The sequence below is a fragment of the Lithobates pipiens genome, unplaced genomic scaffold, assembly GCF_037356315.1.
Source record: "Lithobates pipiens isolate NorthernLeopardFrog02 unplaced genomic scaffold, aLitPip1_a1.2 Scaffold_47, whole genome shotgun sequence".
NCBI lineage: Eukaryota > Metazoa > Chordata > Amphibia > Anura > Ranidae > Lithobates > Lithobates pipiens.
The window spans coordinates 4,505,939-4,531,865 of NW_027507871.1; the positions used below are offsets into that span (position 1 = coordinate 4,505,939).

The 25,927-nt window shown below is 47.0% G+C and overlaps 1 protein-coding gene across 1 annotated transcript in view; it reads left to right on the plus strand.

Annotated features, from left to right (window-relative positions):
• Positions 1-10,486: 10,486 nt before the first annotated feature.
• The window catches only part of PTPN6 (protein tyrosine phosphatase non-receptor type 6), a 154,129-nt gene continuing 138,688 nt past the window's right edge, over positions 10,487-25,927 (plus strand). Inside the window, exon 1 of the mRNA XM_077467130.1 lies at positions 10,487-11,031. Coding sequence (XP_077323256.1) covers positions 11,024-11,031 — 8 coding nt within the window. The 5' untranslated portion in view covers positions 10,487-11,023. The remainder of the gene's footprint in view (positions 11,032-25,927) is intronic.

Sequence of the window (25,927 nt, forward strand, 5' to 3'; positions counted from 1 at the left end):
ACCCCGTGACCGGGACCCCTCACGGGGCTACCCCGGTCCTGGAACCAGAACAGACCACACAGGTCTACACGAACAACTCCGGAACCCCGAACACGTGACCCACACCTGCTTAAGTACCCCCTTCCCAGACTCCTCAGCGGGTCCGGCACTCCCACTGATTGACTCCGAGAAGGCCGATACCTAAACATCCAACCAGACCTGGTTCTGGCCTATCATGTGCCCCTCACCGTTCACATGACCAGGCAGAACTTCCAAACACAGCCTGGCCAGACTGGTGTTAAGGCCTACCTACACAATTAACCCTCAGAACCCCTATTGTTCTGAGGCAAAAAACTAAATTTACATGCGTGTGACATTTTATCCAAAATGTCATCCGCTACATTTAAAAGCATAAAACAGAGCCAAATGGCCGCATACATTTGCTGGTGCCTACCCGGCACTGGGGCTGCTAGCTCATCAGTAGTGGGGCTTTGCATGGATGCTGTGTAACCACCTCTGTGGTCGGCGTGCGTTCCACCCGCGCAGTAGCAACAGCCAAGGGTGCTGGATATGACGTGGGATGACGTGACCAGGTACCGCTCCGAACGTACGTTTCGTAGTAACGTCTTCAGGTACGCGCAACTGCGATAACGATGATGAATTCTTCCTACAGGTGGGAGTTCTCACTAGTAGGTTTTTGGAGAAGGGATATCCACTGCGTACGCTAACAAGTTATGTGTACTGGCACTTTGAAATCTGAGTCCCCTTTTTTTTATAATCACCACGCCCCCAATTTCTTATTTCTCTCTCCTTTTATATTACAAAATATTATTGTCTATACAATGTTTTACCCTCAAATGGTAAAGCGAAGTCATTGTACCCCTACTTTAGTGTACACAATTGTGTTCTAGCTGTCAGCAATTAGAATTTTGCATCGCAGCTGCACAAATTCCCCCCTTTTTTTACAATCCCCACACCCCTAGTCCGCCCCCTTTGACTATAATTTACGTGTCTCCTAGTGACCAAGGTACACTTCCTGAAGACGTTATTACGAAACGTACTTTCGGAGCGGTACCTGGTCAGGTCATCCCACGTCATATCCAGCACCCTTGGTTATTGCTACTGCACGGGTGGAAAGCGCGCCGACCACAGAGGTGGTTACACGGCATCCATGCACAGCCCCACTACCGACAAGCTAGCAGCCCCAGTGGCGGGTGGGCACCGGCAAATGTAAGCGGCCATTTGGCTCTGTTTTATGCTTTTAAATTTTCTTAATAAACTGAATTACGCTACAGATATCTGCATTGTCTTTTATATATCCCATGCCTAATTACCCGGGGAGGAAGCCTTCCTACTCACCTCCAGTCCATCCATGTGAGCGGGCACTATTCTGCACAGGCGTTGGTGACTTTCTTTTTAATAAAAGAGGTCAATTACATGTGGTAAGCAGATCTCATATTCAGCACTGTGGGGTGCTGCTTTCTTGGTGACGGATATCTCACTTTATACCTAGAAGATTATCTACACAGAAGATCACCCTCTTTATCACAATTGTGTTTTCTTCCTCATTTGGGACTTTATTTTTCATGAATTTAATGTTTCAGTGTTTGATTGTTTGCATGTATTTTTACATTTTTTTCTGATTACCATTTTTTCCACATTATATAGATTTATATGCATGACTACTGTTCAGTAATCGATATCACTTACATTTTTTTGTAGTATTTTGGTTAATAATAGTTGTTTTATTAGTGCCCTCTATTCACTATCCAAAAAGGGAGAGTAGCCAGGTCCACGCAGGGGTCTTGGTAAATTACAAATTATAGGATAGCCAGGTCCACGCAGGGGTCTTGGTAAATTACAAATTATAGGATAGTCAGGTCCGGGCAGGGATCATGGTAGGTGACAATGGAGAGAGAAGTCAGGTCCACGCAGGGGTCTTGGCAAATTACAAATTATAGGATAGCCAGGTCCGGGCAGGGATCTTGGTAGGTGACAATGGAGAGAGTAGTCAGGTCCAGGCAGGGGATTGGTCAGTGGAAAAAGAGAGAGTAGCCAGGTCCATGCAGGGATCTTGGTAAATTACAAATTATAGGATAGTCTGGTCCAGGCAGGAATCATGGTAGGTGACAATGGAGAGAGAAGTCAGGTCCATGCAGGGGTCTTGGTAAATTACAAATTATAGGATAGTCAGGTCCAGGCAGGAATCATGGTAGGTGACAATGGAGAGAGAAGTCAGGTCCATGCAGGGGTCTTGGTAAATTACAAATTATAGGATAGTCAGGTCCAGGCAGGAATCATGGTAGGTGACAATGGAGAGAGAAGTCAGGTCCATGCAGGGGTCTTGGTAAATTACAAATTATAGGATAGTCAGGTCCAGGCAGGAATCATGGTAGGTGACAATGGAGAGAGTAGTCAGGTCCATGCAGGGGTCTTGGTAAATTACAAATTATAGGATAGTCAGGTCCAGGCAGGAATCATGGTAGGTGACAATGGAGAGAGAAGTCAGGTCCATGCAGGGGTCTTGGTAAATTATAAATTACAGGATAGTCAGGTCTAGGTAGGGATCTTGGTAAATTACAAATTATAGGATAGTCAGGTCCAGGCAGGAATCTTGGTAGGTGACAATGGAGAGAGTAGCCAGGTCCATGCAGGGATCTTGGTAAGTGAAAAATGAAAGAATAACCAGGTCCAGGCAGGGGTGGACTGGGACAAAAATTTGGCCCTGGACTTCATCCAGACCGGCCCACTTTAATTTTGCAAACACGCAAAAAACAGTATATAAACTGTATGCAATTGCACAAAAAAGCCCCTAGAGAGCCCCTCTTACATCAGGGTCCCCAGAGAGCCCCTCCTTACATTTGGGTCCCCAGAGAGCCTCCCCTTACATCAGGGTCCCCATATAGCCTTCCCCTTACATCAAGATCCCCAGAGAGCCCCTCTTACATCAGAGTCCCCAGAGATCATCAGCCTTACATCAGGGTCCCCATATAGCCTTCCCCTTACATCAGGGTCCCCAGAGAGCCCCTCTTACATCAGAGTCCCCAGAGATCATCAGCCTTACATCAGGGTCCCTAGAGAGCCAACCCCTAACATCCGAGTCCCCACAGAGCCCCCCCCTTACATCCGGGGTCCACAGAGAGCCTCTCTCTTATATCAGGTTCCCCAGAGAGCCCCTGGCTTACATCAGGGTCCCCAGAGAGCCCCTCCTTACATCAGGGTCACCAGAAAGAGGGCAGGTAGTGGGTTGGGACCCTGTGGTTGGGGACTCCTGGACTGACTTGGGGCTATGGGCCCTAGATTCAGGGCTATAGCCCCAAAAGTCCCCCCCCCCAACGATGCCACTGGCTGTCACTGAAACCGGCCCACTGAGCCATCGGCCCACCGGGAAACTCAGTATAGTCCCTATGGCCAGTACATGCCTGGGTCCAGGCAGGGATCTTGGTAGGTGACATTCGAAAGAGTAGCCAGGTCCATGTAGGGGTCTTGACAGGTGGCAAATTAGAGAGTAGTTAGGTCCGGGCTGTAATCTTGATAGGTGACAAATGAAAGAATCGTCAGGTTTATGCAGAGGTCTTGGTAGGTGAAAAGTGAGAGAGTAGTCAGGTTGATGGAGAGGTCTTGGTTGGTGGCAAACGAGAGAGTAGCCAAGTCCAATCAGGGATCCTGGTATGTGGCAATTGAGAGAGTAGCCAGGTCCATGTAGGGGTCTATCTACACAGAAAAAGTGAGAGCAGTCAGGTTCCATGCAGGGATCTTGGCAGGTGACAAATGAAAGAATAGTTACAGTAGGTTCACGCAGAGGTCTTGGTAGGTGGCAATCGAGAGAGTAGTCATGTCCATGCAGGGGTCTTGGCAGGTGACAAACAAGAGATTAGTCAGGTCCATGCAGGGTCTTGCTAGGTGGCAAATAAAAAAATAGTCATGTTGAGGCAGGGGTCTTGGTGTGTGACAAATGAAAGAATAGTCAGGTTCATGTGGAGGTGTTGGTAGATGGCAAATGAGAGACTAGTTAGGTCCAGGCAGGGGTCTTGGTAGGTGGCAAAGGAGAGAGTAGTCGGGTCCAGGCAGCGATCTTGATAGGTGACAAATCAATGAATCGTCAGGTTCATGCAGAGGTGTTGGTAGATGGCAAATGAGAGACTACTTAGGTCCAGGGAGGGGTCTTGGTAGGTGGCAAACGAGAGAGTAGTCAGGTCCAGGTAGGGATCTTGATAGGTCACAAATTCAAGAATCGTCAGGTTGATACAGAGGTCTTGGTAGGTGACAAGTGAGAGAGTAGTCAGGTTGATGCAGAGGTCTTGGTAGGTGACAAGTGAGAGAGTAGTCAGGTTGATACAGAGGTCTTGGTAGGTGACAAGTGAGAGAGTAGTCAGGTTCAGGCATAGGTCTTGGTAGGTGACAAGTGAGAGAGTAGTCAGGTTGATGCAGAGGTCTTGGTAGGTGACAAGTGAGAGAGTAGTCAGGTTGATACAGAGGTCTTGGTAGGTGACAAGTGAGAGAGTAGTCAGGTTCAGGCATAGGTCTTGGTAGGTGACAAGTGAGAGAGTAGTCAGGTTGATGCAGAGGTCTTGGTAGGTGACAAGTGAGAGAGTAGTCAGGTTCAGGCATAGGTCTTGGTAGGTGACAAGTGAGAGAGTAGTCAGGTTCAGGCATAGGTCTTGGTAGGTGACAAGTGAGAGAGTAGTCAGGTTGATGCAGAGGTCTTGGTAGGTGACAAGTGAGAGAGTAGTCAGGTTCAGGCATAGGTCTTGGTAGGTGACAAGTGAGAGAGTAGTCAGGTTGATACAGAGGTCTTGGTAGGTGACAAATAGAGAGTAGTCAGGTTGATACAGAGGTCTTGGTAGGTGACAAATAGAGAGTAGTCAGGTTGATGCAGATGTCTTGGTAGGTGACAAGTGAGAGAGTAGTCAGGTTGATGCAGAGGTCTTGGTAGGTGACAAGTGAGAGAGTAGTCAGGTTGATGCAGAGGTCTTGGTAGGTGACAAGTGAGAGAGTAGTCAGGTTGATGCAGAGGTCTTGGTAGGTGACCAGTGAGAGAGTAGTCAGGTTGATGCAGAGGTCTTGGTTGGTGACAAGTGAGAGAGTAGTCAGGTTGATGCAGAGGTCTTGGTTGGTGACAAGTGAGAGAGTAGTCAGGTTGATGCAGAGGTCTTGGTAGGTGACAAATAGAGAGTAGTCAGGTTGATGCAGATGTCTTGGTAGGTGACAAGTGAGAGAGTAGTCAGGTTGATGCAGAGGTCTTGGTAGGTGACAAGTGAGAGAGTAGTCAGGTTGATGCAGAGGTCTTGGTAGGTGACAAGTGAGAGAGTAGTCAGGTTGATGCAGAGGTCTTGGTAGGTGACCAGTGAGAGAGTAGTCAGGTTGATGCAGAGGTCTTGGTTGGTGACAAGTGAGAGAGTAGTCAGGTTGATGCAGAGGTCTTGGTTGGTGACAAGTGAGAGAGTAGTCAGGTTGATGCAGAGGTCTTGGTAGGTGACAAGTGAGAGAGTAGTCAGGTTGATGCAGAGGTCTTGGTAGGTGACAAGTGAGAGAGTAGTCAGGTTGATGCAGATGTCTTGGTAGGTGACAAGTGAGAGAGTAGTCAGGTTGATGCAGAGGTCTTGGTAGGTGACAAGTGAGAGAGTAGTCAGGTTGATACAGAGGTCTTGGTAGGTGACAAGTGAGAGAGTAGTCAGGTTGATGCAGAGGTCTTGGTAGGTGACAAGTGAGAGAGTAGTCAGGTTGATGCAGAGGTCTTGGTAGGTGACAAGTGAGAGAGTAGTCAGGTTGATGCAGAGGTCTTGGTAGGTGACAAGTGAGAGAGTAGTCAGGTTGATGCAGGGCTCTTGGTTGGTGGCAAACAAGAGAGTAGCCAGATCCAGGCAGGGATCTTGGTAGGTAGTAATTGAGAGAGTAGCCAGGTCCATGCAGGGGTCTTGCTCAGGTATGGTATTGGCCTAGAAATGTTCATTGAGGGTCCATAGGAAATGACTGCGCCCAGCAACCAGATCTGGTGCCCATGGTCCTTATAACGTACAAGTATTAGTACTGAACAGAACTGAATGGGCTCCCAAAGTGCAGTCCAGTTGAGCAGAGGTGTAACTAGAACCTTCAGGGCCCCAGTGTAAGAACCCATAAAGGCCCCCCCCCCCCCCCCCCGCCGCCCAATTGCTGGTGCCCTTTCCATCCATCCCAAGGCCCTTTCCATTGATCCTGGGGCCCTTTATTCCCATTGTGGGGCCCTTTATAATCCCCAGTTCATACTGCTGGGACTTATAATACGACACACAGGGGGGTCAATTTACTAAAACTGGAGGGTGTAAAATCTGGTGCAGCTCTGCAAAGAAATCGATCGGCTTCCAGGTTTTATTGCCCAAGCTTCATTGAACAGGCCGAAGTTGGAAGCCGATTGGCTGCCATACGGGGGGGGGGCTGCACCAAATTTTGCACTCTCCAGTTTTAGTAAATCAACCCCATCAAGTCGCAAGACGAGTCAAAACACGTTCATTTCAAATGGACGGCATCTTAATCAATGCAACTCAAAAATAAAAAAAAGGGATCCTGCACAACTTTTCTGCGACTTTGGTGCGATTTGGGTTCCATAGACTGCGAATTTTCATTCACAAAAATGGCAAGGAAAGCGCAAAGCAAATCGCAGGAGATTTGGGTTGCAGCAGTGTGAACCCGAGCCCATGTTCTGCAGGTGGCCCCCTTCCTGCTGTCTTGCCCCCCCCCCCCCCCCCCACGGAATGCCGGGGCTCAGTTTCAAGTGCAACCTTTGCGACTCTTCTGGTACCACTGCAGAAGAGCGTGACCATGTTGGCCAGATCACAGACCTGACAGACCTGGGCAGGCACGCCGCCCCTCCTCCTCCTCCCCCGCTCTACACTCTACGTGAGAACATTTGTGGCGAGGGTGTGAAGTTTGTTTCTTTTTTTGGTTACTGCAAAAAGTATATTTTAGGGTCTTAGCGACTTCCTTTGTCTTCATTTATATTCTAAAGATAACCTGACTGGCAAGAGATATGGGAGCTGCCATTGTAGTGTGCGTGCTTATCCACATCCTGACTGTACTTCTTGGCAGGACGTCACCGACCTGGAACAACAGGAGACCATTTACACTAAGACATTGCCAAAACACGCGTGTTAGCCGGGGGCGGGGCTTTACAACGCACGTTACTGCAACACGCAGCAACACTTGCATTGGTGGATTCTGAATGGCACCCCATTGCACCCCATCACACCCCATGACACCCCATCGCACCCCTTGACACCCCATGACCCCCCTTTGCATCCCACTGCACCCCATCGCACCCCATGACACCCCATCGCACCCCATCGCACCCCATCGCACCCCATCGCATCCCATCGCATCCCATCGCATCCCATCGCACCATCACACCCCATGACACCCCATGACACCCCATCGCACCCCATCACACTCTATCACACCTTATCACACCCCATGACACCCCATTGCATTACATTGCATCCCATGACACCCCATCGCACCCCATCACACTCTATCACACCTTATCACACCCCATGACACCCCATTGCATTACATCGCACCCCTTGACACCCCATCACACCCCATGACCCCCCTTTGCATCCCACTGCACCCCATCGCACCCCATGACACCCCATGACACCCCATCACACTCTATCACACTCTATCACACCCCATGACACCCCATTGCATTACATCGCACCCCTTGACACCCCATCACACCCCATGACCCCCCTTTGCATCCCACTGCACCCCATGACACCCCATCGCACCCCTTGACACCCCATCGCACCCCATCGCATCCCATCACACCCCATCGCATCCCATCGCACCATCACACCCCATCGCACCCCATCACACTCTATCACACCTTATCACACCCCATTGCATTACATTGCATCCCATGACACCCCATCGCACCCCATGACACTCTATCACACCTTATCACACCCCATGACACCCCATTGCATTACATCGCACCCCTTGACACCCCATCACACCCCATGACCCCCCTTTGCATCCCACTGCACCCCATCGCACCCCATCGCATCCCATCGCATCCCATCGCACCCCATCGCACCCCATCGCACCCCATCGCACCCCATCGCACCATCACACCCCATGACACCCCATCGCACCCCATCACACTCTATCACACCTTATCACACCCCATTGCATTACATTGCATCCCATCACACCCCATTGCACCCCATGACACGCCATCGCATCCCATTACACCCATCACACCTAATCAGACTGACACACCGCACCATCGATGGCCGCTATGCGCGCGCCCCACAGGTGCACGGCAGCTTTTATACTGAAGGATGTCATAGGACGCCCAGTCAGGATAACTGAACCACCGCCTGGCCATGATTTTGCTACAGGCCGGGCAGGAAGTGGTTAACATGTGTGGGGAAAAAATAAATAAATACATTGCTGTAAAATTGTTAAAGATTATATAAGGGCTTAACATGGAGGAAGAAAAATGCTGACTATGACCCTAAGAACACCATCCCTACAGTCACACACCGAGAGGGGAACATGAACACCATCCCTACAGTCACACACCGAGGGGGGGAACATGAACACCATCCCTACAGTCACACACCGAGGGGGGAACATGAACACCATCCCTACAGTCACACACCGAGGGGGGGGACATGAACACCATCCCTACAGTCACACACGGAGGAGGGAACATGAACACCATCCCTACAGTCACACACGGAGGGGGGAACATGAACACCATCCCTACAGTCACACACCGAGGGGGGGGACATGAACACCATCCCTACAGTCACACACGGAGGAGGGAACATGAACACCATCCCTACAGTCACACACGGAGGGGGGAACATGAACACCATCCCTACAGTCACACACGGAGGAGGGAACATGAACACCATCCCTACAGTCACACACCGAGGGGGGGGACATGAACACCATCCCTACAGTCACACACGGAGGAGGGAACATGAACACCATCCCTACAGTCACACACGGAGGGGGGAACATGAACACCATCCCTACAGTCACACACGGAGGAGGGAACATGAACACCATCCCTACAGTCACACCCGGAGGTGGGAACATGAACACCATCCCTACAGTCACACACGGAGGTGGGAACATGAACACCATCCCTACAGTCACACACGGAGGTGGGAACATGAACACCATCCCTACAGTCACACACGGAGGAGGGAACATGAACACCATCCCTACAGTCACACACGGAGGTGGGAACATGAACACCATCCCTACAGTCACACACGGAGGTGGGAACATGAACACCATCCCTACAGTCACACACGGAGGAGGGAACATGAACACCATCCCTACAGTCACACACGGAGGTGGAATCATGAACACCATCCCTACAGTCACACAAGAAGGGGGGGAACATGAACACCATTCCTACAGTCACACATGGAGGTGGGAACATGAACACCATTCCTACAGTCACACACGGAGGGGGGAACATGAACACCATTCCTACAGTCACACACGGAGGGGGGAACATGAACACCATCCCTACAGTCACACATGGAGGGGGGAACATGATGCTTTGGGGCTGTTTCTCTGATAAAGGTACAGGCCAACTTTGCCCCATTGAGGGGCCAATGGACGGGGCCCATGTATTGTAAGATCTTGGAGGAGAACCTTCTTCCCTCATCCAGAACACCGAAGATGGGTCATGGATGGGTCTTCCAGCATGACAACGACCCAAAACACACCGCCAAGGAGTGGCACATTAAGGTCATGGAGTGGCCTATCCAGTCTCCAGACCTTAATCCTATAGAAAATTTACGGCGGGAGCTGAAACTTTGAGTTGCCAAGAAACCTTCAGGATTTAGAGAAGATCTGTAGAGAAGAGAGGAGCAAAATCCCTCCTGAGATGTGTGCAAAACCTGATCACCACCTACAAGAAACGTCTGACCTCTGTGATCACCAACAAGGGTTTCTCCACCAACTACTAAGGGGATCAAATACTTATTTTACTCACCGAACTCCATTTATAACATTTGTATTGTGTGATTTTTTTCTGGATTTTTGGTTGATATTCATATAAAATACACCTATGATAAAGATAGACCCTTCATTTCTACGTAAGTGGGCAAAACTTACAAATTATACAGGGGATCAAATCATTACCCCCCCCCCCCCCCCCCCCCCACCCCCACCCCATTGTACGGCTGATAGTTATAAAGATATTTAGCAGTGACTTTTTTTTTTCCCCTTTCCGTCTCTTCCAGTCCAATTGCCGCTCTGCGAAATTTTCCTGGCGAGCCTCTCTCTCTCTTCGCTCCTGACCTCCCCTCCTCCTCCTCCTCCTCCTCCTCTACACTGTAGATTGGGGCGGAGAAGGTTTTCCTACCTTAGCTACCTCTGTGTTGAATTTTCTTCTACCTGGGATACCAGATACCGTCCCGTCCCGTTTCTACCTGGCATTTCCTGCTCGGTTTTTGCATTCCCCCCCCCCCCCCCCCCACCCTCCTTTTGCACCTTGCACCTGCTCGCCAGAACCTGCCTGTGCACCTTTGCACCCTCCCGGCCTGCCTCTGGCGTGCTGCTCTGGTTGGCGCTGTTGTGGTTCTTGTTGTGCTTTTCGTGCAGCTGTGTGAAAAAAGCTGCTGAGTGATTACACAATTGTGTCTGAGGTGAACGGGGCAAAAAAAAAAAGAGAAGTGGAAGCTGTGAAAGCAGAGGCTTCCTGTTTAAAGACAGAGAGAGAAGAGAGAAGAGAGAGAAGAGAGAAGAGAGAGAGAGGCTGCAACAGTCCTCACCATGAGACCGTTGTGTTGACATGAGATCATTGGAAAGGTCCTTCAACAGGTTAGGTCATTGACAGCGGAAATACGGGCAAAGCTCTCCAGGTTAACATCGTGCCCCAGCGCCGAGGATCTCCTGGGAAATTTTTTTTTTCGTTGTTGGCCCGACCAGTAAGACCAGAAAACGCAGAAAGAGGAAGAAGATAGAAGAATCTGTTGTCTGTGTGACAGTGACGCTTCGCCCCGGGTGGAGGACAGGAGAGAAGAGAGCGTCAAGGATGGTCAGGTGAGGCAAAAAAAAAAAAAAAACACAAAAGTACGGGGAACGTAGTCACTGGGGTTGAGTTACTAAAACGGGAGAGTGCAAAATCCCGTGTGGCTGTGCATAGAAACCAATCAGCTTCCAGGTTTGATGGTCAAAAAAATGAAATGAACAAGCTGATTGGCTGCCGTGCCCAGCTGCTCCGGATTTAACACGCTCCAGTTTTTGGGAAATCGACTCACTCGGGCCATAATCGTTGCGGCTACTGCAAAAGAATCTCAACCAGCCGTACAGATATGGGTACCCCCCGAGAGTATTTCCCAAATTCACCGATTCGGCAGAGTAGACCTGGAGGCTCTTAGAAGGTCTGGTTGCCCCTCTGATGTAGATATAGGTCAGTTGGTGGGTGCAAATCCACACCTTATCACCCTGCTTAAACATTTGCCGACCGCCTAACTGGGAAAATACGCCATTTGTTTGACGTTAATTGTGACTGCAGCTAGATGCCATAGCCCAGCTATTTCCTTTTGCCTCAGATGCCGGACTTTCAGATTAAAGTGGTCCCCGCAGCCGGTTTGCCGCGGGATCGGTTTTTAGAAGTGGTGGGAGAGGTGACCACCGCTTGCTTCCCGGGTTGTTCCCAGGCTTACATTACCAATCGCTGAACCTTTCCCAACATTTCCACCATGGAGGAACCCTAAGGCTCGGGTTCACACAGTGGGCGGCACGACTTGCAGCGCGACTCACAGACGCGACCTGCACGCGATCAGCGGCGACTTGCAAAACGACTTCTGTATAGAAGTCAATGCAAGTCGCCTGAAGTCGCCCCAAAAGTAGTACAGGAACCTTTTTTCTAAGTCTGAGCGACTTGAGTCTCTCCTATTAGAACGGTTCCATAGTACGGAACGGAGCGCGACTTGTCAGGCGGCGAAGTCGCCCCTGTGTGAACCGAGCCTAAGCCCTTGTACACACGGTCGGAGATTCCGACGGAATGTGTCCGATCGGACCGTTTTGTCGGATATTCCGGCTGTGTGTGGTCTCCATCGGACTGTTCTCTACACATGATCGGAGTATGTACAATCGGAGCATTTTGTCGGAAAATTTTACCAACAAGTTGGAAAACTTGGTCCGTCGGATACTCCGACGGACCAAGTTTTCCAACTTGTTGGTAAAATTTTCCAACAAAATGCTCCGATTGGACATACTCCGATCATGTGTAGAGAATTCCGATCGGACAAAGTGCCACGCATGCTCAGATCAAATTCCTACATCAAAGCTATTGGCTACTAGCCCTGAATGTAGTCCCGTCCTAACGAAATAACGTCATCACGTCGGATTTTCCGACAACTTTGTCCAACCGTGTGTATGCAACAGTTTCGGACACAATCCGACGGACAAAATCCTATGAATTTGGTTGTCGGAATCTCCGACCCGTGTGTACAAGGGGCTTACAATCATTATCGGGAACCCCAACATAAAAATGATTACACCTACAGCTCACGTTACGTTAGTATGATTGATTGATAGCTATAATAATCCAATAGTAATTGGCAATAGGTTTTTTAAGCAATTGCTTTTTTTTTTTGGATCTGGCTTTTTTGTTTACCATTTATCCTATTTTTTATTTTATTGTCAAATAACTATTTATTCAAAAAAACTATTTAGAGCATTACATAAAGCAGAAAAGCAATTTATAATACAGAGTTAGACGTAGCGATAAAGTTAAAAAAAAAATATATATTTTTTTTCATATGCAATCTCCTACAAAACGCAGGGAGATAGTAGAGTTACAATACAGGAGTAACCAGAGGACCCCGCTCATGGGAGCCTACAAAGGGAGAGTCAAGTGATACAAAAGATATTATTATATGTATAATATTATAATATTATATATATATATATATATATATATATATATATATATTTTTTTTTTTTTGATGCATGTTGGCAGTAAATGTAGCGATAAAGTTAAAAAAAATATATATATTTTTTCATATGCAATCTCCTACAAAATTCAGGGAGATAGTAGAGTTACAATACAGGAGGAACCAGAGGACCCCGCTCATGGGAGCCTACAATGGGAGAGTCAAGTGATACAAAAGATATTATTATATGTATAATATTATAATATTATTTATATATATATATATTAAAATATATATATATATATATATATATATATATATATATACATAATTTTTTTTTTTATTATTTATTTATTTATTTTTTGATGCATGTTGGCAGTAAATGTAGCGATAAAGTTAAAAAAAAAATATATATTTTTTTTCATATGCAATCTCCTACAAAATGCAGGGAGATGGTAGAGTTACAATACAGGAGGAACCAGAGGACCCCGCTCATGGGAGCCTACAATGGGAGAATCAAGTGATACAAAAGATATTATTATATGTATAATATTATAATATATATATATATATATATATATATATATATATATATATATATATATTTTTTTTTATTTTTTTTTTATTTTATTTTTTTTGATGCATGTTGGCAGTAAATGTAGCGATAAAGTTAAAAAAAAATATATTTTTTTTTTCATATGCAATCTCCTACAAAATGCAGGGAGATAGTGGAGTTACAATACAGGAGGAACCAGAGGACCCCGCTCATGGGAGCCTACAATGGGAGAGTCAAGTGATACAAAAGATATTATTATGTGTATAATATTATATATATATATATATATATATATATATATATATATATATATATATATATATATATATATATATATATATATATATATATATATATATTTTTTATTATTTATTTATTTTTTTGATGCATGTTGGCAGTAAATGTGGCGATAAAGTTAAAAAATTTTTTTTTTTTTTTCATATGCAATCTTCTACAAAATTCAGGGAGATAGTAGAGTTACAATACAGGAGGAACCAGAGGACCCCGCTCATGGGAGCCTACAATGGGAGAGTCAAGTGATACAAAAGATATTATTATGTGTATATATATATATATATATATATATATATATATATATATATTTTTTTTATTATTTATTTATTTTTTTGATGCATGTTGGCAGTAAATGTGGCGATAAAGTTAAAAAAATTTTTTTTTTTTTTTCATATGCAATCTTCTACAAAATTCAGGGAGATAGTAGAGTTACAATACAGGAGGAACCAGAGGACCCCGCTCATGGGAGCCTACAATGGGAGAGTCAAGTGATACAAAAGATAACTGTTATGTCGCGTACACACGATCAGACTTTCCGGCAGACTTGGTTCGGCGGACCAGATTCCGTTGGACAATTCGATCGTGTGTGGGGCTCCAGCGGACTTTTTCTTCCCAAAAGTCCGGCGGACCTAGAAATAAGACTGGCTTCAAATTTGTCCGCCGGGCTCGGCTTTTAGAGGGCAGTCCGGTCACCTGGGTGCTAGTCCGACAGACTAAAACCAACGCTAGGGCAGCTATTGGCTACTGGCTATGAACTTCCTTATTCTACGTCATCACGTTCCAATCCGTCTGACTTTTGGAACGATCGTGTGTGGGGCCAAGTCCGTTCATTTCAAAGTCCGGCGGACCTCAGCTGCAAAGTCCGTCGGATTGTCCGCTGGACCAAGTCCGTCGTAAAGTCCGGTCGTGTGTACGCGGCATTGGGGATATGAGAGATAGGGAGAGAGTAAATCTTTTTATGGGACTTTTATGTCTCAGATACAAAGGTCTAAAGGACAAGTAGTGATGGTGTGTCCACTATACAGCCTCACATCTTCAGGTGGATTTCGACCCACCAACAGGGTTGCCGATCGTCTGTAAATTCACGGACAGTTTGGAAAGTCTGTGATTGTCCGTCTGTAATGGACATTCCCCGCACAAGTGTAAAAATTTCGTTTTTATTTACTAACTGGCCATAAATTTACTGACGGTTGGCAACCTTTCCCACCACTTGTCCTTCAAACAACTACGTTAGTGGAGCCAATATATCTTCTTGGACCTTCTCCAATGAGTTCACGGAATGTTTTGCAGCATTTTCTCCCTGGTCGGTGACAAACTCCATGTGTTGTAACCTTCTGCAACATCGCTGAGGACTTTATTACCAGGCCTGGTGACGAGATCTTACATTGCAAAACCAAAAAAAAAGGAAGATGCGTTCCTACATCTATTTGGTGAATCTTTGGAGTCAGCATTCACACATTTAGTAGTACATCTAGAGCAGCCATTGTCAGCCCTTCTACCGTAGAAATCGTTTTCAGGTTTTGGGGGTCCCATTCTAAAACCATTAGACCTACCTTCCGTAAGACATAAGCATGACCACCAGCAAGTTGCAGAGACTTAAAAAAAATAAAAAAATAAAAAATGAATGGGGTTTGTTTATAATCATGAAATAAAACAAATAATAATAATGGTCAGAAACAAAACCTAGCCAGTGAAAATTGTAGCGATGGTTGGTGTAGAAGTGACCCCTTAGGGCCGGTTCACACAGCGAGGCGAGGCGAGGCGACACGGCTCGCCTCGCCTCGCTCCCGCAAGTCGCCCCCGTTCTGTACAATGGAACCGTTCTGAGAGGAGCGACTCGAGTCGCTCCGACTCAGAAAAAAGGTTCCTGTACTACTTCGGGGCGACTTCGGGGGCGACTTGCATTGACTTCTATACAGAAGTCCTCTGCAAGTCGCCGCTGAGCTCCCCGCAGGTCGCGGCGAGGTAAGTCGGAGACGCCTCACCGCGCCTCGCTGTGTGAACCGGCCCTTAGAGCCCATTCACACAGGGGCAACTCCTGATCCGACTTCAGGTCACCCCTAGTCGCCTCAGGTCGCCTCAGGTCGGACAACATTTAAAAAGCAATGTAAGTGAATGAGAGCCGTCTTAATGCACACTACTGAAGTCGCTCCGACTTCAGAAAAGGTTCCTGTACTACTTCTATCCGACTTGTAGGCGACCGGTACCCATTGATTTCAATGGAGATCGCCTCCAAGTCGGATCTCCGTCTATACGGAGGCAACTTTGACAGAATTATTAGCTCTGAAGGGGGAACTCCACGGCAAATTTCTGAAAAAAATTTGGCGTGGGTTCCCCCTCCGAGAGCATACCAGGCCCTTAGGTCTGGTATGGATTCCAAGGGGAACCCCCTACGCCGAAAAAACGGCGTGGGGGTCCCCCCCAGATCCACACCAGACCCTTATCCGAGCACGCTACCCGGCCGGCCAGGAAAGGGGGTGGGGACGAGCGGGCGGCCCCCCCCCTCCTGAGCCGCACCAGGCCGCGTGCCCTCAACATGGGGGGGGTGCCTTGGGGGAGGGGGGGCGTGCGGCCCCCCCACCCCAAAGCACCTTGTCCCCATGTCGATGAGGACAAGGGCCTCTTCCCGACAACCCTGGCCGTTGGTTGTCGGGGTCTGCGGGCGGGGGGCTTATCGGAATCCGGGAGCCCCCTTTAATAAGGGGGCCCCCGGATACCGGCCCCCCACCCTATGTGAATGAGTATGGGGTACAATGTACCCCTACCCATTCACCTGTGGAAAAAAAGTACAAAAAAAAAACACAACACAGGGAAAAAATATTTTATTGCACAGCTCCGGGGGTCTTCCGTCTTCGGGGGTCTTCTCGCCGGACTCCTCTGCTATCTTCTTGTAGCTCTTTTGCTAGCGGAGGAGTCCGGCTTTCTTCCTCCCCGCCGCCGGCCTCTTCTCCCGACTTCGGGGGTCTTGTCCCCCTCTTCGGTTCTTCTGCCGGGCCACCGCGCCTTCTTATAGCTCTTTTACAGGCGGTGGCCCGGTCTTCTGTCGCCGCCGCCGCCGCCGCCTTCCGTTCTTCTTCTTCTTCTTCTTCTTCTTCTTCTCCAGGAGATGTTGACACGACGCTCTCTCCGGCCACAATGCCAGGGACGCGCTCCGCTGCCACTTATATAGGGACAATGGGGCGGTGTCACATGGGTTGATGTCACATGGGTTGGTCACATGGGTTGATGTCACATGGTGACCCCGCCCCCTTACCATGTGACATCAACCCATGTGACCAACCCATGTGACATCAACCCATGTGACACCGCCCCATTGTCCCTATATAAGTGGCAGCGGAGCGCGTCCCTGGCATTGTGGCCGGAGAGAGCGTCGTGTCAACATCTCCTGGAGAAGAAGAAGAAGAAGAAGAAGAACGGAAGGCGGCGGCGGCGACAGAAGACCGGGCCACCGCCTGCAAAAGAGCTATAAGAAGGCGCGGTGGCCCGGCAGAAGAACCGAAGAGGGGGACAAGACCCCCGAAGTCGGGAGAAGAGGCCGGCGGCGGGGAGGAAGAAAGCCGGACTCCTCCGCTAGCAAAAGAGCTACAAGAAGATAGCGGAGGAGTCCGGCGAGAAGACCCCCGAAGACGTGTTGTGTTGTGTTTTTTTTTTGTACTTTTTTTCCACAGGTGAATGGGTAGGGGTACATTGTACCCCATACTCATTCACATAGGGTGGGGGGCCGGTATCCGGGGGCCCCCTTATTAAAGGGGGCTCCCGGATTCCGATAAGCCCCCCGCCCGCAGACCCCGACAACCAACGGCCAGGGTTGTCGGGAAGAGGCCCTTGTCCTCATCGACATGGGGACAAGGTGCTTTGGGGTGGCCTGGTACGGCTCAGGAGGGGGGGGGGGCGCCCGCTCGTCCCCACCCCCTTTCCGGGTAGCGTGCTCGGATAAGGGTCTGGTGTGGATCTGGGGGGGACCCCCACGCCGTTTTTTCGGCGTAGGGGGTTCCCCTTGGAATCCATACCAGACCTAAGGGCCTGGTATGCTCTCGGAGGGGGAACCCACGCCAAATTTTTTTCAGAAATTTGCCGTGGAGTTCCCCCTTGAGCTCATTCTCTGCTTGGCCTCGGCAAAAGTCGCCTGGCCTGGGGCGACTTGTAAGTCGTCCCAAGTCGGGCTTGAAGTCATCACAAGTCGTTTTGAAGTCGTCCCAAGTCGCGCTGTGATCTTAACTCAAGTCGTGTCCAAGTTGCCTGACTCAAGTCGCCTACAAGTCGTGTTGCCCCTGTGTGAATGGGCTCTTACATCCCTTACATTGATGGTGAGTGTAGAAGGGACCCCTTACATTGGTGGTAATGTAGAAGTGTCCCCCTACAATGGTGGTCAGTGTAGAAGGGACCCCTTACTTTTGTGGTCATTGTAGAAGGGACCTTACTTTGGTGGTCAGTGTATAAGGGGCCCCTTACTTTGGTGGTCATTGTAGAAGGGACCTTACTTTGGTGGTCAGTGTATAAGGGGCCCCTTACTTTGGTGTTTAGTGTAGAAATTACCCCTTACATTGGTGGGCAGTGTAGAAGGTACCCCCTACAATGGTGGTCAGTGTAGAAGGGACCCCTTACATTTATGGTCAGTGTAGAAGGGACCCCTTACATTTATGGTCAGTGTAGAAGTAACCCCTTACATTGGTAGTCAGTGAAGAAGTGGCCCCATTCATTAGTGGTCAGTTTAGAAGGGATCCCTTACATTTGTGGTCAGTGTAGGAGTGACCCCTTACATTGGTGGCCAGTGTAGAAGTGACCCCTTACATTGTTGGTCAGCAGGGGCATTGCTGGGTCTATAGATCTGGTGCTAGAGCCCATAGCAGCGCAGCAAAAAAAGTCATAAGCTTGGGCGGGCCTACACCTGTATATACAGCAATATATACGTGTACATGTGTGTATATATCCCCAGAGAGCCCTCCACTTACATCATTGTCCCCAGAGAGCCTCCCCCTGGCATCAGGGTTCCCAGAGAGCCCTCCACTTACATCAGTGTTCCCAGAGAGCCCCCCTTACATCAGGGTCACCAGACAGCCTCCGCCTTAAAACCAGAGTCCCCAGAGAGCCTCCCCCTTAAAATCAGGGTCCCCAAAGATCCTCGTCTTTGCATCAGGTTCCCCAGCGAGCCCCCCACTTACATCGGGGTCCCCAGAGAGCCTCCCCTCCCCTTGGGGACCCCTGCAGAGACTTGGGGCTGTGGGCCCCAGATTCTGGGCTATAGCCCCAAAAGCCACCCCCTAGCGATGCCACTGGTGGTCAGTGTAGAAGGGACCCCTTACATTGGTGGTCAGTGTAGAAGGGACCCCTTACATTGGTAGTCAGTGAAGAAGTGGCCTCTTACATTAGTGGTCAGTTTAGAAGGGATCCCTTACATTGGTGGCCAGTGTAGAAGTGACCCCTTACATTGGTGGTCAGCAGGGGCATTGCTAGGTCTATAGATCTGGTGCTAGAGCCCATAGCAGCGCAGCAAAAAAAGTCATAAGCTTGGGCGGGCCTACACCTGTATATACACGTGGGGTAATATATACGTGTACATGTGTGTATATATCTCCAGAGAGCCCTCCACTTACATCATTGTCCCCAGAGAGCCTCCCCCTGGCATCAGGGTTCCCAGAGAGCCCTCCACTTACATCAGTGTTCCCAGAGAGCCCCCCTTACATAAGGGTCACCAGACAGCCTCCGCCTTAAAATCAGGGTCCCCAAAGATCCTCGTCTTTGCATCAGGTTCCCCAGCGAGCCCCCCACTTACATTGGGGTCCCCAGAGAGCCTCCCCTCCCCTTGGGGACCCCTGCAGGGACTCGGGGCTGTGGTCCCCAGATTCTGGGCTATAGCCCCAAAAGCCACCCCCTAGCGACGCCACTGGTGGTCAGTGTAGAAGGGACCCCTTACATTGGTGGTCAGTGTAGAAGGGAGACCTTACATTTGTGGTCAGTGTAGAAGGGACCCCTTACATTTGTGGTTAGTGTAGAAGGGACCCCTTACATTTGTGGTCAGTGTAGAAGGGACCCCTTACATTTGTGATCACTATAAGCAGGATATCAATCTACCATTCCACATTTCTCAATAAATCCCTAGGAACCTCTTAATGAAGCCATGGTTTCCATGGAACCCTGGTTGAGAAGGTCTGGTCTACAAAATGAACAGTGTGTGACGTGAACTACTATTGATGAAGGTCAGTGGACCTGAAAACATGGCACGGGCACGGCCAGCTTGCTTTTCTAAGGCTGCCAAAGACTGCCTGCTCAAACGTTACTAAAACTAGAAGTTCCTACACGATGGAGGATCATAACTCTAACGTGTGCGGCACAAGGAACATTGGACAACCTGTTGGGTGACATTCTGGCAACAAATCTGCTAATGCATTAGACTTTGGCATCCCAGTTAACACGGAGGACCCCTTATAATAACTTTCAGGTCTCAGGGAACCCTTTGATAAAAAATACGAATAATAACGATATCGTACAGTACGTTCATTTTATGGTCACCGGGGAAGAATGCTACTTCCATTTAGTTACATCATTTCGTAGTAGGTAAGGTTAGATAAAGACAATAGTCCATCTAGTTCAACCTGTGTAGGTGTACGCGTGTCAATGTCAATAATCATTTCCCATATCCAAGAGTCTTTTAAAACTATCCATACTCCCTGTGGACACCACCAATTGTGGAAGAGAGCTCCACATCCTTATTGCCCCGGCAGTAATTTGTGATGAGTGGGGGAGAATTCAGCCTTAGGCCGGCCATACACCGAGCAAATTTCTTTCCTGCAACCGCGGGTTTTTAAGGTGTTGATTCAGGAATCCCTTCTGTTGGGCTCTTGTGGGGCGGGGGTAGCTGTCCCGGCCAGAAGAAGGCAGTGATTATCGCCAGTGGCTTGTGATAACGGGCAGGCTTGAATGTACCAAGGCAATTAACAGTTTGAATCTCGGCCGGTTCCTGCCGAGCCGTCTGAGATTCGAACTGTGCATGGCCGGCCCTAGAGTACAGAAGCACCCTGTGTGCGATCAGCTACCACAACCCTGGTGAGGTTTCTGCAAATGTGAGTGCACCCCCTTACAGATAGCTAAAAAAAAAAAAAAAAAGATTATTGGTGTCATTATTTACTTATCCGAGGGGCAAATATTGCTCATTATTTAAGGAAGCCCTAGCAACCTCTGGAGGGACCCTAGGGATCCATGGAACGCTGGTGGAGAAAGGCTGCCCCATACACGATTCCATTGTTGCTCTTTACCCTGTATTTGCGTCACACCAATTGCCCCATATCAATCAGAGACATTTAAAGGGATTGTAAAGTGATTATTTTTTTATTTTGTTTAAAATAACAAACATGTTATACTTACCTCCACTGTGCAGCTCGTTTTGCACAGAGTGGCCCCGAACCTGCTCTTCTGGGGTCCCTCGGCGGCGAAAAAAACATTTACCTTTACAACCTGTTTAAACATTGAAATTGAAACATTTTGACATTGAAACATTTTCTGCTCCGTGCTTGAAAACGTTGGGAAGCCGATAACCACCAATAAGAAGCAGCTGATAAACTATAAACTTTTATTTGGAATTTGGTGGTAAAAAGTTTACATTTTTATTAGTAAATTGTTTTTATGTTATAAACTCAACTTCTGCAACACTGAAGTGTGATCTATAATGATATGTCAGCAGACAATTTATATAAGTATATTATGTGGAGTACAAAGGACACGTTTACGATTGTTGGTATATACGTCATAACGTTAAATATTTTTTTAAAAACCTTGACATCAACACACATTATAATAACAAATGAGCAATAAAAAGGTTCTTCTATTACCTAATGAACAAAGGTCAGGGCACAACAAAATTAGATTAGATTAGATTAGATTAGTAACAACCAATTAGGGCTGAAATAACGAATCGTCAACGAATCGATTATGAAATTAATCGATTACTATTTTCATAATCGATTAATCGGCCAGTAACATAATGGGCTTAAAAAAAAAAAAAAACAAAGCCATTTGTAGTACAAAGAAGAGCAAATAATAGTTACTGTAAATATTACTTTCACTGTTCCACAGTAAAAAAAAAATGAACCCCTCACAGTAGTGATGATCTGCTTTTTTTGGACTATAAAGGGCTCACTTTCGTTTTTTTAACCCCCATTATGTTACTAAACGTCTTAGGCCTGGTTCACCTCTGTGTGTTTTTTGGTTTCCTATGGGACACGATCACATCTATGGTTTTTTCTTTTCATTTTTTGATCTCTGAGTCTGATATTTACCAGATTCCCCTTTAATAGTATATACAGTATATCTCCTCTAATGGTATATACAGTATAGCTCTCCTCTAATAGTATATACAGTATATCTCTCCTCTAATAGTATATACAGTATATCTCTCCTCTAATAGTATACACAGTATATCTCCTCTAATATATTATACAGTATATATCCCCTCTAATAGATTGTACCGTTCATCTCTCCTCTAATAGTATATACAGTATATCTCGTCTAATAGTATATACAGTATATCTCTCCTCTAATAGTATACACAGTATATCTCCTCTAATATATTATACAGTATATATCTCCTCTAATAGTATATACAGTATATCTCTCCTCTAATAGTATACACAGTATATCTCCTCTAATAGTATACACAGTATATCTCCTCTAATATATTATACAATATATATCTCGTCTAATAGTATATACAGTATATCTCTCCTCTAATAGTATACACAGTATATCTCCTCTAATAGTATACACAGTATATCTCCTCTAATATATTATACAATATATATCTCGTCTAATAGTATATACAGTATATCTCTCCTCTAATAGTATACACAGTATATCTCCTCTAATAGTATACACAGTATATCTCCTCTAATATATTATACAGTATATATCTCGTCTAATAGTATATACAGTATATCTCTCCTCTAATAGTATATACAGTATATCTCTCCTCTAATAGTATACACAGTATATCTCCTCTAATATATTATACAGTATATATCTCGTCTAATAGTATATACAGTATATCTCTCCTCTAATAGTATATACAGTATATCTCTCCTCTAATAGTATACACAGTATATCTCCTCTAATATATTATACAGTATATATCTCCTCTAATAGTACATACAGTATATCTCCTCTAATAGTATACACAGTATATATCTCTTTTAATAGTATATACAGTATATCTCTTCTGTCTGTTATTCTCAGAGTGGATTCGATATTTTGCTCCCTAACCATATAGTTGGTTATTTATATTTATCACTGCATAGAGATAGTTAAGAATAAATTGCTTTCTTTTAAAACTTTACATATTAACTAAATGATACACAACACTTTTCCTTAAGGTTAGCAACCGATTCATCGATTAATCGAAACAATAATTGGCCAACTAATAGATTATGAAAATAATCGTTAGTTGCAGCCCTACAATCGAGTATGTCGTCTATGTATCGAGCCCATGACGAGTATGTATCTGGAGGAATAGGGGACGCAGGTTTAGTTAAAAAACGCTGTTCATCAGAAAATTATTTCCAGCAGATGGCCACCTTCCACATACATTGTTAATTGTACAAATTATTGTACAAATTATTGTAAAGGCCAATTAGAATTTAAAAACACGGAGGAACAAAAATGATAGCCTAGAACAGTACATGTTGGAAGAAACGATTAAAAAAGTGTTACTCTTGTCTGATTCCAGTAGCGGGCAGGGATCAGATTTCTGTCCAATTAAAAAAAAAAAAATCTCCCATGTAAAATTCTTCATATTAACTAGGGTTGCACCAATACCGATACTAGTATCGGTACCGATACCAAGCATTTGCAGGAGTACGTGTACTCCTGCAAATGCCCCAATGCTTGACCCGATACCTGGACAGCCTCAGAGATGATCGTGGTGGGGGGGGGGGGGGGGGTTACAAGCACCGATCTCCCTGTATAGCTTTTCTGACAGCCGCTTCTCCTCCTCTCCCTCCCGCGGCTGTCAGGGAGATCGGTGCTTGTAACTGTCCCCCACCACCACACTGACTGTCCCCTGTGTCCTTCTCTGAGTCCCCCTCTGTGCTCCCCATGTACTTCTCTGGGTCCCCGACCCGTCTCACCCTCCGGGTCCCCCTCTGTGTCCTCCTCCGGGGTCCCCCTGCGTCCTCCCCGGGTTTACCGTGTCCTCCTCTGGATCCCCGACCTGTCTCAACCTCCAGGTCCCCCTGCGTCCTCCCCGGTTCACCGTGTCCTCCTCTGGATCCCGATCGGTTTTGTCCTCTGGGTCCTCCTCTGTGTCCTCTCCAGGTTTCTGTGTCCTCCTCCGGGGTCCCCCTGCGTCCTCCCCGGGTTTACCGTGTCCTCCTCTGGATCCCGATCGGTTTTGTCCTCTGGGTGCTCCTCTGTGTCCTCTCCGGCTTTCTGTGTCCTCCTCCTGTCCCCCCAAGTCCTGGATCTTTCAGGATGGAGAGCGGAGGAAGGAGTCGGTGTCATTTACCGGCTCCTTTCTTTTCCGAACGTACAGAGTCAGTGATCACTGACTGTCCATTCCTAAACGAGCATCGTAAAGTATGTTTGCAATGCTTCAGTTTATGAATGGAGAGGAGCCTCCGCCTCCTCTCCATTCATCTTCAGTGCAGCTGAGGCTGCAGAGAAAGGGACTGGGGAATCTGTGTCCTTAGTGCCTTTCCCTGTCTCAAAGGGGAGATGTCAGGGGTCTGTTTAGACCCCTGATATTGCACCAAAAAAAAATTATAATAAAATATTTCAAAGTTAAAAAAATAATAAAAAATTATATATATATATATATATATATATAGAGTATGCTTACCTTATTCCCTGGATCCAGCGATGTCCCCCGCTGAGCGAGCGGCTCGTCCTCCGCTCGATCTATCACGGAGCCGAGCGCCGTTCCCTGCGAGCGTTGCGACGCACGGGGGACAGAGAAAGGCGCCAAATTCAAAAAGTTAAACACACGCATTACATACAGTATAATGTAACCTTACAGATGACATTGCTGTATGTAATCATTTCACATCCCCTTTGCCCCTAGTGGTCTGTCCTGTGTCTTGCATGTAGTTTTATATTATAAAAACTGTTCTTTCTGCCTGGAAACTGGAGATTGTCCATAGCAACCAACACTGTGTATAAAGTGGTTTTAGACCAGCTAGAAAACAGCGATAATAAATTAGAATCACTCGCAGAATTGAGCCACAGCGATTTGTGGGGAAATTCGTCATCAAATACTGAAAAGTAATGACAGCGAGAATTCTGCAACTCAGCAAATTTCAGTGTTTTCGATTTGATTACAATATTGGATAATTTTTATTATTATTATATTATTATTATTTGGTATAATTCTTTATAGTTATTTATTATATTATGATTTTTTTTTTCAAATTTTATCATACCTGGGATGTCTACTAGACACTGGTTTGGACAGATTTAAGGGAGTTATTCCTAAGAATTACAGACCTACAATATAAAACGCCAAATTTCCATGCAAAATAATTGTACCGCTTTCAGCACCAGAAATCTGAAATAATCATACCGCCAGGGAGGTTAAAAGACGTGTTCAGACCACCACTGTGGGGGGGGGGGGGGGGCAATCTTTCCACTGACCCACCATTATAAGGAGGCACTCTTCCCATTGGTCTACCATTATAAGGGAGGCATTCTTCCCACTGACCACCAATGTAAGGAGTACATTGATCCCACTGGCCTACCACTGTAGAAGGACATTCTTCCCACTGACCCACCACTGTAGAGGGATATTCTTCCCACTAGCCCACCACTGTAGAAGGACATTCTTCCCACTGGCCCACCACTGTAGAGGGACATTTTTCCCACTGGCCCACCACCGTAGGGGGGTATTCTTTCCACTGGCCTACCACTGTAGAGGGGCATTCTTCCCACTGGCCCACCAAAGTAACGAGTACATTGATCCCACTGGCCCACCACCTTGGGGGGACATTCTTCCCACCACTGTAGTGGGGCATTCTTCCCATTCTTCCCACTGGCCCACCACTGTAGAGGGACATTCTTCCCACTGGCCCATCACCGTAGGAGGGGTATTCTTTCCACTGACCCACCACTCTAGAGGGGCATTTTTCCCACTGGCCCACCAAAGTAAGGAGTACATTGATCCCACTGGCCCACCACTGTAGGGGGACGTTCTTCCCACTGGCCCCCCACTGTAGGGGGACGTTCT